General features: G+C 38.3%; 1 protein-coding gene across 1 annotated transcript; it reads left to right on the forward strand.

Annotated features, from left to right (window-relative positions):
• The first annotated feature begins 270 nt into the window (after positions 1–270).
• LOC119732069 (fibroblast growth factor receptor 2-like) lies at positions 271–8,381 on the forward strand. The gene is made up of 13 exons (XM_038205443.1): positions 271–328; positions 844–1,152; positions 1,346–1,687; positions 2,924–3,102; positions 3,798–4,239; positions 4,479–4,589; positions 5,264–5,430; positions 5,999–6,112; positions 6,695–6,765; positions 6,909–6,949; positions 7,123–7,219; positions 7,714–7,819; positions 8,310–8,381. The coding sequence occupies exons 1-13, from the start codon at positions 271–273 to the stop codon at positions 8,379–8,381; spliced, it is 2,109 nt and encodes a 702-aa protein (XP_038061371.1).
• The last annotated feature ends 5,752 nt before the right edge of the window (positions 8,382–14,133 follow it).

Consider the following 14,133-nt stretch of genomic DNA (forward strand, 5'->3'; position numbering starts at 1 on the left):
CATTTTCAGAACCACAATGTGTACATGGATGAAATATAAACAATAAACCAATATGATGCCGCATTGACGCTCGGTTAAAATTATCACTTGTCCCAAAAATATATATAATATGAACAGTAATATATTTGTATTAGTTGTTCAAAATGAAAGTAAAACTGTGCTCATAGGGGAATTTTACTTGCAACACAGGCTGTTCTGTTTATGTTTAGAAATCCACACTATCAGTATTTCATTTTCAAAGCCACAACTTTCCAAGGCCTTTTGTGCGACATGGCGGTTGTATTCCTCTTAACGATATTCGCACTGATTTGTCAGCATGTTTCAAAAGGTAAGCCCGTTATTTTTCAATTAAACAATATCAAAGAAAAGACAGGTGAGAATAATCACTGGTGAGTTAGGAATTGAACGAAATTTAGATAATTTCGGCTGGAAGACTCCACTGATGTCTGCCGTGTCCGCACAAATCCTAAGACTCAGGTGATCATAGTACGGCTATTGTTGACGCGTCACTCCAGTTGATGCGTCAGTCCGGTGACCGCCTTTTCGACACACATGGCGCACAGGGCAAGCCGATGATTTGTCCCTTCCAATCGGTGGTTTACAATTTCATGGAGATCTAACGATTATAATTATAACATTAATGGGTTTTTGTAAAGCGCACGTATCCACTATTATTGGTGCTCAGGACGCTACATTATTATAATTACCCTGATCATTGGGCCAGTGAAACATTCCAAATACCATCTCAGTTCACTGTGAGTTTACAGCTCGATGCTGCCATTTCGGCGCAAAACAAACCCCCCAAAAATCAGTTTCTGGCCTTTCAACTTTAATTCTCTAAAGCTGGAAAGGCAGAACTCAAGATCCAGGGAGGAAACCTACGATATGCCACCGTTGGATCCAGTATCACCTTCACGTGCGTCCTGTCTGGTGATTATTGGAACGACCCTGCAGTCAGATGGTTTTACAACTACCAAGCGGTGACTACCTGTGACGATCAAAACTTGATCGACCTCATCATCGGTAATGATACCTACAAGGCTTGCAGTTTGACCATCAATCCCGTTACGGAGGCATCAGGAGGTCCCTACTTGTGTAAGGCGTATTCCGTCGGTTTAAGGGATAACCAAACCGTGCAGCTCGTTATAACAGGTGAGTCGGCGTATTACAGAACGCTATCCAGTGATTTCTTTACCCTCTAACTATTCTTACTTCCTCACCCCTCCCCCTCTGCCATAAAAAAAAATAAAATAAAAATAACAAAATATTGATGTTAACAAAAGGAGGAAAACATGAAAACGGCCTTCAAAGTTGTTGAAGTTTATTTAATATGACCTCTTTTCAGTAGACCGACAAGATGCTACGCTGCATCTGCTCGATCCCTCCACGGGAGCTGTGCTGGACGATTCCGAAAGTGGCTCCGTCTGTGTCCAGTCTGGTACTACGTGGCTATTCAAGTGCAGGATTCAAGACGCCAGGCCTGGGGTCTGGAACTTCACGTGGATGCTTGGCAATCAGACGATCGCTACTAAAAGCGAGACACGGACCGGAGCTGGGCTGGTCAACGTGAGCAGCTGGCACATGGTGACAAACCCTGGCAACGAGACTCGAGAGCGTAACCTAACGTGCCTTGCAACGAGCAGTGATCAGTCACTGAGCACCAAAGTGCTGATAACATTTTGTGCGGGTAGGTGTTGTATATGTTTGCTTTCTTCACTTTGAAACAAATTTATGAGTTAAAAATGGGTTTCTTGATTTTTTTTTTTTTGCCTGATTTATCTCAACGTTTCACGAAGTTTAGGTGTTTTTCTGTGGTCTGTGGCACATTATGTGCGTTCCGATGGTTGCGCGCGCTGTACTTGTCTGTGAATTGTGTGTATTTGGATTCAGTTGGTACTTGGTAGCTTCACACATCACGTTCACGTGTATGAGTTCAAAATGGGTTTCTTGGGTTTTTTAGCCTGATTTATCTAAACGTTTCACGAAGTTCAGGTGTTTTTCTTTGGTCATTTAAAATTTAAATATTCAGTAGCAAAATGTGCACCTTTTGCAACGCATTTACAGGTCAATTGTCTTAAAATATAACAAGCATCAGCATTGCCTATCACCGGGAAAGATAATAAGTAAAATGATGAGAGAGAGGATATCTCTTTCGATATTGCCTCTGCCTCGGGTTTATTATTTCCTTTCTGAAAATTGCCTGACTCATCCACTGTTTTATGACACACTAAAGAGAAAGCAAAACATTTGATCCAACCGGACTAGTGGAAACTACTTATTCATCATCTTTACTGTTAGTGTTGCAAGGACAGAATTTAATCCACTAAATTTACCGTTTCTCTCATAATATACATGTATGTTCTGGAAGGGTCCATCGTCACATAATAACCCCGATTTGAAATTTTGAAATGTTGAGATATGGGATTATCTCTTTATCAGAAAGACGATGTTTTATGACCCAGTTATGATAAACTGAAATAAAAGTTACGTTATCTAATATCTTATATTATATCTTATATTATGTTATCTTATATTTACGGAATGCTTATGATTCTAATGTTTGAACCAGTCAAACAGTCATGTGATTAATTCTACTTTGTCAAGTGTAATACCAACTGTTAAAGGTACCGGGGTCAGAGATGACCCAAATCCCGGTCATGACCTGATACTTTTTTGAGTTAGAATGACACTTTTTGAATGATAATGACACTTCTCTTTATCATTCTGATGCCCCGGAAACCTTGACAAAGGTGTCATTTTGATGACAATGTAATTTATGACCCTGAAACGTATCAAAGCCAGTTTTATCCGGAATCCGAATTATATGGGATCCGGAACATTTTTATTATGTCGTCAAAGTGAAACATTGATTGTCCTTAAAATGTTTAATCTTTATGTAAACAAATAACCTGCTTGTTATAAGATAAAAAAGAAGCTGTCGTTACAGGTTCAGACGGACTGATCATCGCAATAGTAACTGTGGTCAGTGTTCTTAGCGCATTGGTTGTCTTGGCAATTGTGATGCTCGTCAAGTTTAGAAGGAACTGCAGGCCACATCGTAATGTTCAGATCAAACGTGATGTACGATCGCCTGTCGAAATGGTGAGCCTTTGTTTATTTGAATGATTTATTACAATAGATAAAAAAATGAGATATAAACGAAGGAAAGACAATAAAAAAGTACCGAAAATCCATCTGTGATGGAATTTAATCATAAAAGTCTTGCGAAAAATATTAAACAGGTTTATTATTTATTTAGATTGGAAAATGAAAGTTGCTTTGAAAAAAATCAGTAAGGTAAGGCGGGTTAGTCAAACTATTCCTTTGGTAGTCCAGCTGGCGAGTTAAAAATTATTGGGAGACGGTACAGATGAAGAGACAGGGAGAAATATATCATTAAACTTCATTAAGCAAACCTTTATCGATTTGTGGCTCATTTTATTAACTGTGTTTGGTTAAATTATTCGATCTGTTCAATAAAAAAGACTGACAATATCGCCTAAGTATACCCATTTTACATGTATGCATTTGTTGCTTTTAAGACACTCTATTACGCGGACTAGTGAAAATGCCCGCAGGCCAGTGAAGAATCTGTTTCAGCAGCCCGGCTGGCTAGTGAAAAGGTTAAGGTTGTACCCTTCTTTACATTCAGTCAAAACGTGGAAAGCCTGATTAGTTTGGAAATGAAATGGATGGTTATGGTTAAAGTCGAGGGTTAAACATAACGTATGAATGTACAGTAATAAGCGTTTTGCGTTGCACACAATATATTGTGTGTTTTTGTGTCTTTTTTTCAGGATGAAGCTTTGGACCTTGATGTTTCAGGACAACCAGGTCAGTCTGAGGTCACCAAGTCACCGGAAGTGAAATACGAGGACAGAATTGCACCACAGGTCGCGAACCAATACGAAGAAAGGATTTCATCACAAGATCCGCACAACTACGAGTACAAACTTTCACGTCAAGTCGCACACAAATATGAAGACACAACAATTTCACCGCAATTGGATGAACACGAGTGTGACGACACCACATCATCACAGGAGGCAACACCAATGCTACCCGATAATGATGATGAGGAGGACAATCTACCCCCTTGGGCTGATGGGTGGAAGGTGCCTCGCTGCGACCTCATCGTCGACGAGCGAGTCCTCGGGAGAGGGAACTTTGGTGAGGTTCGATCAGGGGGTGTGATAAAAGATGGAGAACTGAGAAGGGCTGCCATCAAGATGCTCAAAGGTAAACTACTTACCACGTGAGGTTAATATGTACATTGCAAAGGCTTAATGGCAATAACCGAACCTTTAGGCCCCGCCCAATGGTGTTTTTACCAATCATAACCGTGTATTAATGTCCAACATGAGCACATGCGTGAAAGATGCGCATGGCTTGAAGTAGTGGCATGTCGTTGATCTCCATTATGGAATGCTGCTCTTGTTTGTTTGTTTGTTTAGTTTGTTTTCTTGTTTCTCCAACAGGCCATGCATCGCCGAGTGAGAGAGATGATTTCATGGATGAACTCTACACGATGACCTCTATCGGCCACCATGTTAATGTTGTCTCGCTTCTAGGTGCATGTCGGTATCAAGGTATGGATGTCATATTATTATCATTAAATCTATTATGTACATGGAATATACAATACCTTTGGAATTGACAGCTGATAGTATGTAGTTCGCCCTGTGATCAAGTCGAACAAAGCTGCAAGATGTCTTGTAATTTTGGCGTTTTCCTAAAAATGTTTATGAATAAGATCTCGGCCAAATTTCAGGAACCTGCTAAATAAGACGATCAAATTTCACATTTCTGTGCTCAATGTGAATCTGCTGGGATCACACTACAAGGCAGTCTTTTAGGACCGGTAAGCCTTTTACACTGCAAATGGAGTCATCAACACGTTCGCCTCTCAAATACCAACCATATCCGTTTCGTAAGTATGACGTAATTTGAACTTGACTTTGTGTGCTGCTCACTGTGTAGCATTGGAAGCAATGAGAGTTTAGCCAATGAGCGCTAGTATGATGCAGTCACTTATGAACCGGTTTATGTTGCTAACCAAATCTGACGCACTTTGCACGCATGCACGTTGGTTATGAACATCAGCACTGTGATTGGTCAAGCAATATAGGTCGCGGATTGATGAATCGATCTATTGCCGTCTCGAGCAGCTTCACACAAAATGGTCAACAGGTTGTAATTTTGTAAACGGTACAGACATTGACTTTGGAACAAAGACTGCATTGGGAACTTTTCATTTACTCAGAGGTGTTGTACGTCGCGTTAGAGTATCTTCATCGCGGTGATCTGCGCAGCTACCTGCGGACGGCTCGCTCACAGTCAGACTCAGACGAGGATGCCTTGTCTTCCGATCAGCTGGTCAAGTTTGCTCTGGATGTTGCCAAGGGAATGGAGCACATTGCTAAAGCGGGGGTAAGGAGCCGTGGCAAATTTGCAATTTGTTTTTCAGTTGTTGACTGTGAAGGCTCAGTTTTCATATTTACACTTTAAGAGACCATGTGTAGATGTCACTCGAAATCCAAGTTGTATTTGGATTGATACTGTTCATGGCTGAAAAATGTTTTTTTTTTCCGGGCCAAAATGACACTTATTTTTATCCTGTTCCGGGTCGAAATGCTAACCTACACTCTTAACAATACAGGGTTTATTCAAGAATCTATCTCTGGAATCCGGGGTCAGATTTCACCCGACACTCTCCTGGTTCAAAATGACAATTCTACGTGTACAAAATGTGGTCCAAACGACAACTGTGAAGTCAAAATGACATTGCTCTGGGTCAAATGACCCGGAAGAGTAACACGGAGAAATGGCATGTCGACCCGGGAAAGTGTCAGTTCAATTCGACTCAGCTCCGGGTCAATTCTGACCATAAATTAGATAAAAAGTTGACCTTGGACTTAAGTTCGTGCAGCTAAAATGAGTGAGCAGCTCCACAATGAATTTAGAGATAGTTTGTATTGTGTTCTCTGATCTTAAAAAGGTGATCCACCGAGATTTGGCTGCCAGGAACATCCTACTATCTGAAGGTCTGATTGCTAAGGTTTCAGACTTTGGACTGTCCAGAGGGGAGGATATTTATGTCCAAACATCAAAGGTATTTGCATTTGCAATGAATGGTTTATTTCTTTTTAGGTTGATATAAACTTAACATTTAATTATTAAGCTTTATTGTATAAATTCGATGTTAAGTCGTCACTGGTCCATTACAAGACCTTGTTGCCAGTCAGTTGCACGTGAGACGGTGTGTCTAGTGAATTATAAGTGTATCAACTTAATCAGTTACAAGTTACTCAAAAGTCCTTCAAATCATCTGTGAAATGTGTCCACATAATAAAGCACCGTAAAATACTGGTGACATTTCTTGTCTTGTTAGAGCCTTTTTACGAACATGTCCAAATCAGAAATTGACAAAAAGAACAATCTACAAAGTCCTTAGTCAAATTAGACCAGAAATCCGGGTTACATTTGACATGAGATTTTTCTGGGTGAAGACAAAACTTCATTGACCATTATGACAAGGAATTTGTCACTTTGATTTTAATAGACAAGTATAGTTCAAATATGACCGGGACTGTATGTCAAATCAGACCAGGGACTATACGAATGTAGTTTTCATGTCTTTTCATTGCATTTTAGAGTACAGTGTTCATGTTTGTTTCTTTGGATTTGATTATAGAGACGAGTTCCAGTCCGTTGGTTGGCTATTGAGTCAATCAGGTATAAGAGGTACACGACAAAGAGTGATGTGTAAGTACAAATAACCTTGTATATCGTATTGAATGTCTTATGGGTGATGCCAGGACTTAACCTAGATCATTAAATGTATTTTTGAAATATTCATCCCTGATAATATTTAGGAATTCTTGACTTATTTTTTGTCTTATCATCAGGTGGTCGTTTGGTATTCTCATGTGGGAAATAGCCACAATAGGTAAGAAATATTAATTGTCCTTTTTAGGTCAAATAAAATAAATCAGTACAGATATTATCAAATCGTTTAAGGCAATTTTATTTCCAACAAGAACTTGGTTGGAAGCGGTGTGAAAAATTGTCCTTTCACCTTTTCCCGCCACTTCTAATGTTCATCTATTGTATATTTCGAAGGGGGAACCCCCTACCCGACCACCAAGAGCGAGTCACTGGCCAGGAAGCTGAAGGGAGGATACCGTATGCCCAAGCCCAGCAACTGTGACGATAAAAGGTAAGATGTAAACCTAAAAGTTGCACAGTTTTAACAGCAGGTAGTTTATAAGCGGCCAACATATCTGATGCTCGAAAGTACCTGCTTAAATTCCTCGGCGAGTTTCAGCGCTCCTGCGTGTCAACATTCAAGCTCTTGCTCGTGCGGCAAAATGGACAAAGGTACAATATCCTAATGGCCAAACCCGTTTGTCCATGCCGAGCCCCTTTGATGAAAAGAAGTAGCCTAAATGTAAGGTGGGCCTAGGCCTACCTAAATAGTTTTGGAGTCTTGTCAAACTGTAGTTAAAATGTATTTTATGCCTTCCTTACAATGGTCAGAGCTCAAACACTGAGGACGTGTTTATGCACAAGGATTAAACTTTTACGTTTTATTCTCGTGTTTCGTTATTGCCCAGAAAACATCCATTTACTTGATTTCTGCCTATACGTGAGTGCTTATATGAGGATTCGAACAACATACCAATCTTACGGTTTCCTTGTTACTCTATTAAGTTACGACCTGATGCGCAAGTGCTGGCAAGAGGATCCGAACAACAGACCAAGTTTCTCCGAACTGGTCTCTACCCTAAGTGACACGGATGACAGTAAAATTAAACATGTAAGTATAAAAACATTTCGCATAACAGTTATCCTGGCACACTGCATCCTTTTAGTTATTTAAAGGGTTCATAAAGTTGCTCATTGAAATTATTAATTTGCTCATTGAAATTATTTGTGAGAAAAGTTTGCTCATTGCCTTAACTTGCATGTAGCATGTAGCAAAAGCACCAAAAATGCAACAAACTACCTTTAAAAATGGCAATACGAAAAATGTAAAAAAAAAAAAGGTTAAATGGGACACAAACCTACATTTCGAATCATTCCATTAACAAAATACATTGAATGGACCCTTTAACTACAGGAAAATAAACAAACATATAGCTGAACACTTCGCTTTATATCATTTTTTTTTCTTTGAAGCAATTTTGATTTAAAATCCGATTTAAATTATAAATTTGCAGATTTATACATTTTACCAATTAGAGGTCCTATCCACAGGGTATGTACACACTCTGATAAAGGACATTGTTATGTTCATTTACTTTCAGACGTATTTTTTGCCTGACCGATTGCATTACCAGAATTTGAGTGCGATCCGGCCCGAGTTTGATGACAACTGAGCAATCGACACCAGTGTTCAACTGCGTCAAGCCGTTTTTGCGTGGCCCAATAGACCGTAATTTTGAACGAAATGTGCCGGCGCCCATTGGGGGTACAAACACACGAGTAATGTTACTATACTTATTATCTACCCGATAACCGTATTACAACGTACGCAAGATAGTCAGTACAATACACGTATCGTAAATAAGCATATTATACCCGGTCTTGCCAGGGGCCATTTTAATGTGTTATTTAGACGGATCTAAGCGCAAGTGTAACGAACTTAAGTTTATGACTTGAAAATGTATTTATTGTTAAGAATGCTTTATATTGGCAAGGTCCAAACCTTGCACTAACATTACTGATAATTTCTCGTGTTTTTTGTTTTTTGTTTGTTTTGGGGAGTGCGTTTTTAACCATGTACACAAAAAGGTAACCAGTAGCAACATTATGACGTAGGCCTACCATTTTATGCGGCAATACCTTCAACATACCTCCCGTTTGTCGCACTGTCACAGCGACAACGCATTCTTCGGCCAGCTTAACTCACCAATTATATTCAGCAAATTTGGAAAACGAGGTTTCCTGGCATTCGTCTTCAAAATCTGTGGTGCTCAGTCGATATTTCAGAGAGGCAAGTGAGGTATTATGGAAAGCTAATGATTCATTCTTTAAAATGGAACCACTTTGAAAAACACATTAACTTTTTGATTGCCTTTGTTGATTTATATCCGGTATATAAATAGACACAGCGTTATTATTTTTGCAGAAGTTGGCTTCTTTTTGGTGCATTCGTTGGTTATTTGATTTTGATTTCGTCTTCATATTGCAGTTAAGCAGGTTTTCTTTGTCATTTCATGTATTTTTATGTTAATATTAATACACTCCTCGTGCGGATTTCAAATTTTAATAGTTCCCATCATAGAAATTAAATGTAATTTTATAGTAATATCCGTGATTAACAATATTTTGATATTTAGCTTACCTAAATATAACAAATTCAATTAAACACGAATAGCAGCCACAGCTGAATTTCACGTGGTTTACATTTAAAAAAGGATATTTTAAAAAAGCAATACCGCGTTTGTATATATTAAAAATATGGTATTAAAAACTAATATTAGAAACAAGTTTTATACATTGTGCATACAAATCTGACTCGGAAAGATTGTATATTTAAATAAATTCATAACATTGTACAGAATGTGTTGCAGCCTATTTATCTTACTGTAAAAAGGTAGCATAAAATATACGTTAACACATTGTATTTATTTTTTTAGATTGCAGGTAAAAATCATTGATAGTTTCATTTAGGATTAGAATTATACAAAGGTGCCAGATTGGGAATGAGTTTTAAAATTGTACAACATGTGTGGCAGTAACTTAAATGAAAAGTAGTTTTAAAATTATGTTAAAATTTATAATATAATACATTATAATATAATACATTAAAATATAATACATTACAAAGGTTGCAGGTACATTTCATTTCATTTAGGATTAGAATTATATAGATGGGGAATGGCACTATTCTGCATTCTTTTTGTTTTATACTTAGGTTCTGGAAGTTTATTCGAATTCTGTACTGTTCGTTTCATTTTTGGAGGAGAAGGGATGACAACTTTAAACTGTTTAAATTGTTTCAATGTTCTTTCGATGAATGATGTGCATAGGCATTCTCTTCTTTGTTTCAATGAGGAAATCCCGAGTTACGTGGCTTCTCAGATTAACTGTTTTAACTACCGCGTCCGGTGATTATTTGTAGAGCTCTTTTGTAATGCTTTCGACATGGTAGAACTGGGCAATAGTTATTAGAAATGTTAAGCTCTTGGTAAGAATTCCATTGACGTATGCTTATATGTAACCCAAATCATATAGTAGAGATTTAAACCTTAATAACACTGAGACTTGTAACGCTGCTTGAGACTCGTTATTTACATTGTTGAAGCAGTGGAAGACTTTGGTGAGCGAACAAAACCGGTCCTTTTCAATTGTTTAAGTCGTGCATAAGCTAAAGTGCGCATGCTCAATATGACGCAATCAATGGGAAAATGATCGGTGTGTTTGCTGCCACCAACGTCTCAAAAGTCTCCCATTGTGGCAATGTTGTCGTTTTAATTGCAGTGATTTATATTTGTAAGCGGGTACGCCTTGCAATTTTGACCTGTAAAGGTTCTCATGTCAACAAGAAAGATCTTGTCGTTTTGCCTAGTGCTCTTTGATAGTGATATATACCATTGTGATAAATATAAGGTTTTCCCGCTCAGTTGAAAATGATCGGCAGCCAAATTGATGACAAATCACCCATTTTCGCACGAATTTGAATGCACATTTAGATAAACATTTAACAAAAACAATTTAGTTAAAACAATTAACTAAATGCATCGTTCAATTTAAATGTGACAGCATGCAGTTGCAGTTTTCTACTATTCAATTTCAAAGATGCATTCAAATTAAAGTCGTTTCGGGTCATTCAAATTTGTGGGAGTTCACGTTGCGTCAGTTCAAGGGGGTTCAAATCGGTTCATGTTGTTCGTCGTTTTACTTTGTTTCTTCGTTCCAATTTAAACTAACTGTTTCTTACAAGATTTGGCTACAAAGCAGCAGCAGCCATAAAGTGCCCATACTGATCAGTTTTTTTGCGTATAAAGAATGAACATGTTACTGAAATGACGCATGTTTAAGATTAAGTGAATCGAGGAAAAGGTTAGAGATATAAGAAAACCCAGATCGCAATTTAAATCTAGACGATAAAGAGCAAAAGGGAATAATACCAAACGTATAACAAACAAATATGTGAACAAGATAAAGAGAGGGCAATCGATCTCCTAGTTTAATGTTGCCTATAGGTTTATTGTTCATATGTCGACTTTCGTGTGTGATTTTAAATTTTCTCGTATCACTAGTTTGCATTTCTTTCAAAGACAGATAACAGACACTTTGAACACAAATAGACCAGAATCAAACAATAACAAGAGAACATGTGGAAAGTGAGAAAATATATAGAATACGCGGAGATAAAAACGAAAATGCGACACTAATGCAACTAACCCTAAAACAAACAGACTGCTTAATTGAATGATCACTTAAAGATAATGACGTGAATGTAGGATGTGTTAAACGTGAACAGGTCACAACTGAGCAATCAACACCAGTGTACTATTGTTCTTTCAACTGTGTCAAGCCATTTTCCTGTGCCCAGTATACCGTAATTTTAAACGATTGTGGGGCCATATGGTGGGTAAGAACAGAAAAGTAATATGCAAAATATAGTGTTATTGTGTACCCGATAACCGGAGTACAACATTGCGCAAGATAGTCGGTACAATGCTTGGTATTTTTAATGAGTACATTTAACCCGGTCTTACCATGGACCATTTTAATACATTATTACAGTCGGATCTACATGCACGTGTAACGAGCTTTAGTTTACAATTTGAGAATGCTGTATTGAACTTGGACTTTGTCACTTATATATTTTGTCTCATCAATTCTCCGTTTGCTTGTTTTTGGTTAATAAATAACCCCGTCGTAAAAATATAATCGGTGAGCAACATTATGGCTTACCATTTTATGCACCAACAGCTCCAACCAAGGGCGGATCCATGGGGGAGGGGTGGGGGTGGGGGGGGGCAAAGGGGGCCATGGCCCTTCCCCCCCCCCTCATAAAACAAGCATCATTGTTTTTGTATTTTTTTTTAATGACTTGGCAAAAAGGCAGGCAATGAGTACACCACCATCTTTTCCGCAAAAACATTGGTTAAAGTGGTCAGAAATTGCCTCAGACCGCACCACAGAGCATCTAGAATCGATTTTTTTTTCGGGGCCCTTAAGCGGGTTCGGAGCCCCACGCCGTAATTGTTTGGGACACACTTTTGGGAGATTACATTTTTTTTGCCCCCCCCCAAAAAAAAAAAAAAAAAATCTGGATCCGCCCTTGGCTCCAACATTTCTCCCGTTTGTCACATTGTCACAGCGTCAACGTATTCCTCGCAATGCGGATAACTCACCACTTCTATTCAGCCAACCTGAAAAACGAGGTTTTCTGGCCTTTGTTTTGAGATCAGTGGTGCTCAGTCCGAGAGGCAAGTGATGTATCAATGGATAACTTATGATTCATTCTTTTAAGAGGAGGCCACTTGGACAGTGCTGTTTTTCATAATGTTCTCATACAAACCCATTGACGTTGATTTGATACACCATGTATATAGACAGATCGTGTACTTATTTTTTTTTTTTTTTTTTGCAGAAGGTCGGTTTGTCAGTTGGCATCTGTTTGGTGCATCCGTCGATTTCGTCTTCGTATTGCTTTTATTAGGCAGGTTTTCTGTGTCATTTCCAGTATTTTTCTGTTAGTTTTAACACACTCCTCGTGTGTAGTTAAAATGTACAATAGTTTTGATACAAGAAAGTAAATGTAAGTCAATAATTGATATTAACAGCGTAGTAATATTTAGTTCTTTTAAATTGAGGGGACAAAAACAGGTTAGAGATTTTAGTACTTCCGTACTTGTAGTACTTCCAAAGTGTGCTTGTCTGCGATGTTAGAGGCATTATGTGACATTTCGTTGTTTTACTAGCATATTTTGATTTATTTGTGAAAAGGGGGAACGCCTTGCTAGTATGAAAGTAAAAGTACCCATTTCAATAAATAATGATCTTGTCGTTATGTCTAGTGCTCTGTATTAAGATAAATACAATTATGAAAGATAGAGCTGATCAATTGGGGGTTGTTGTGTGTTTTTTTTTTTTTTCAGAATAAAATGAGGAAAATCCCTAATGGTGTTACTTTATCAAACCCTGTTTTGTGAATCTCTTGTTTTTGCGATTTTGTAATAGAACGTGCCTGAAACTGGCCTATTGTGGACGAGGAATGTTCATTTTGCATGGTTCTAAAAGGAAACAAGGATGTTTTCTAGACACGGGAAATGTCGTTATGGTCATACAGAGACAATGCAAAGCCTAAAATTACGTTACAGTTTGCCCTCGGTGTTGGCCATCTTGGATCACCCCTGACGCATGCGCAGTAAACGCGATATAATTACGGGTAGTATCCGACTGCCTCAGGAGGGTATTTTGAAAGCTACTTGGTAGCTAATGGGGGACGCCACACGAATGAACCGCGGCCAAACAAAAGACGTATCGAACGAGAGGAACTTATTTAATAACATATAGCTTTAAGGGTCCAGACCTGTGAATAGAGTGCCATAGACCCCAATGATAAATGGTCCCACTTCAGAAATTCGCTCACAACTCTCCAAGGTGTTCGAGACACACATTAAATTAAAGCTTACTACACCATCTTGCATTTTCCTTTAAATATAATGGGGTAATCTTGTGACTTTAAGCAGAAATTTCCATCCGAAGATATTCACCTCTTTAAAATAGTACTGAAGCCCATCGCCATTTTCAAAAATACGGCACCTACACGCCATTGCAAAATAGAGCGTTTTTAGGACCCTAATTTTCATCCAAATTTCACAGAAACACAACCTCACTGTTCTGTGTGCACGATTTCTATCCTTGTTTTTAACAAACGAACCATCCTGTTCATAGCCCTCAACATTCACAAATACTTAACAATTTGAGGACCGATTATTTTACTGGCCTGAAACCTGAAGAAGCGTGCTGAAGGTTAACCAATCACAACGCGGATTTTGCCTAGTCGCTTCCATCTTTAAAATAAGGGTGAGTAAGGAAAACGTAAGAGCAAATAACTGTAAGTTCAGATGAAAAATAAATTCATACCCAAAAATAATTTCTTGAAAA

Source organism: Patiria miniata, unplaced genomic scaffold, assembly GCF_015706575.1.
Source record: "Patiria miniata isolate m_02_andy unplaced genomic scaffold, ASM1570657v1 HiC_scaffold_1, whole genome shotgun sequence".
Taxonomy (NCBI): Eukaryota; Metazoa; Echinodermata; class Asteroidea; order Valvatida; family Asterinidae; genus Patiria; species Patiria miniata.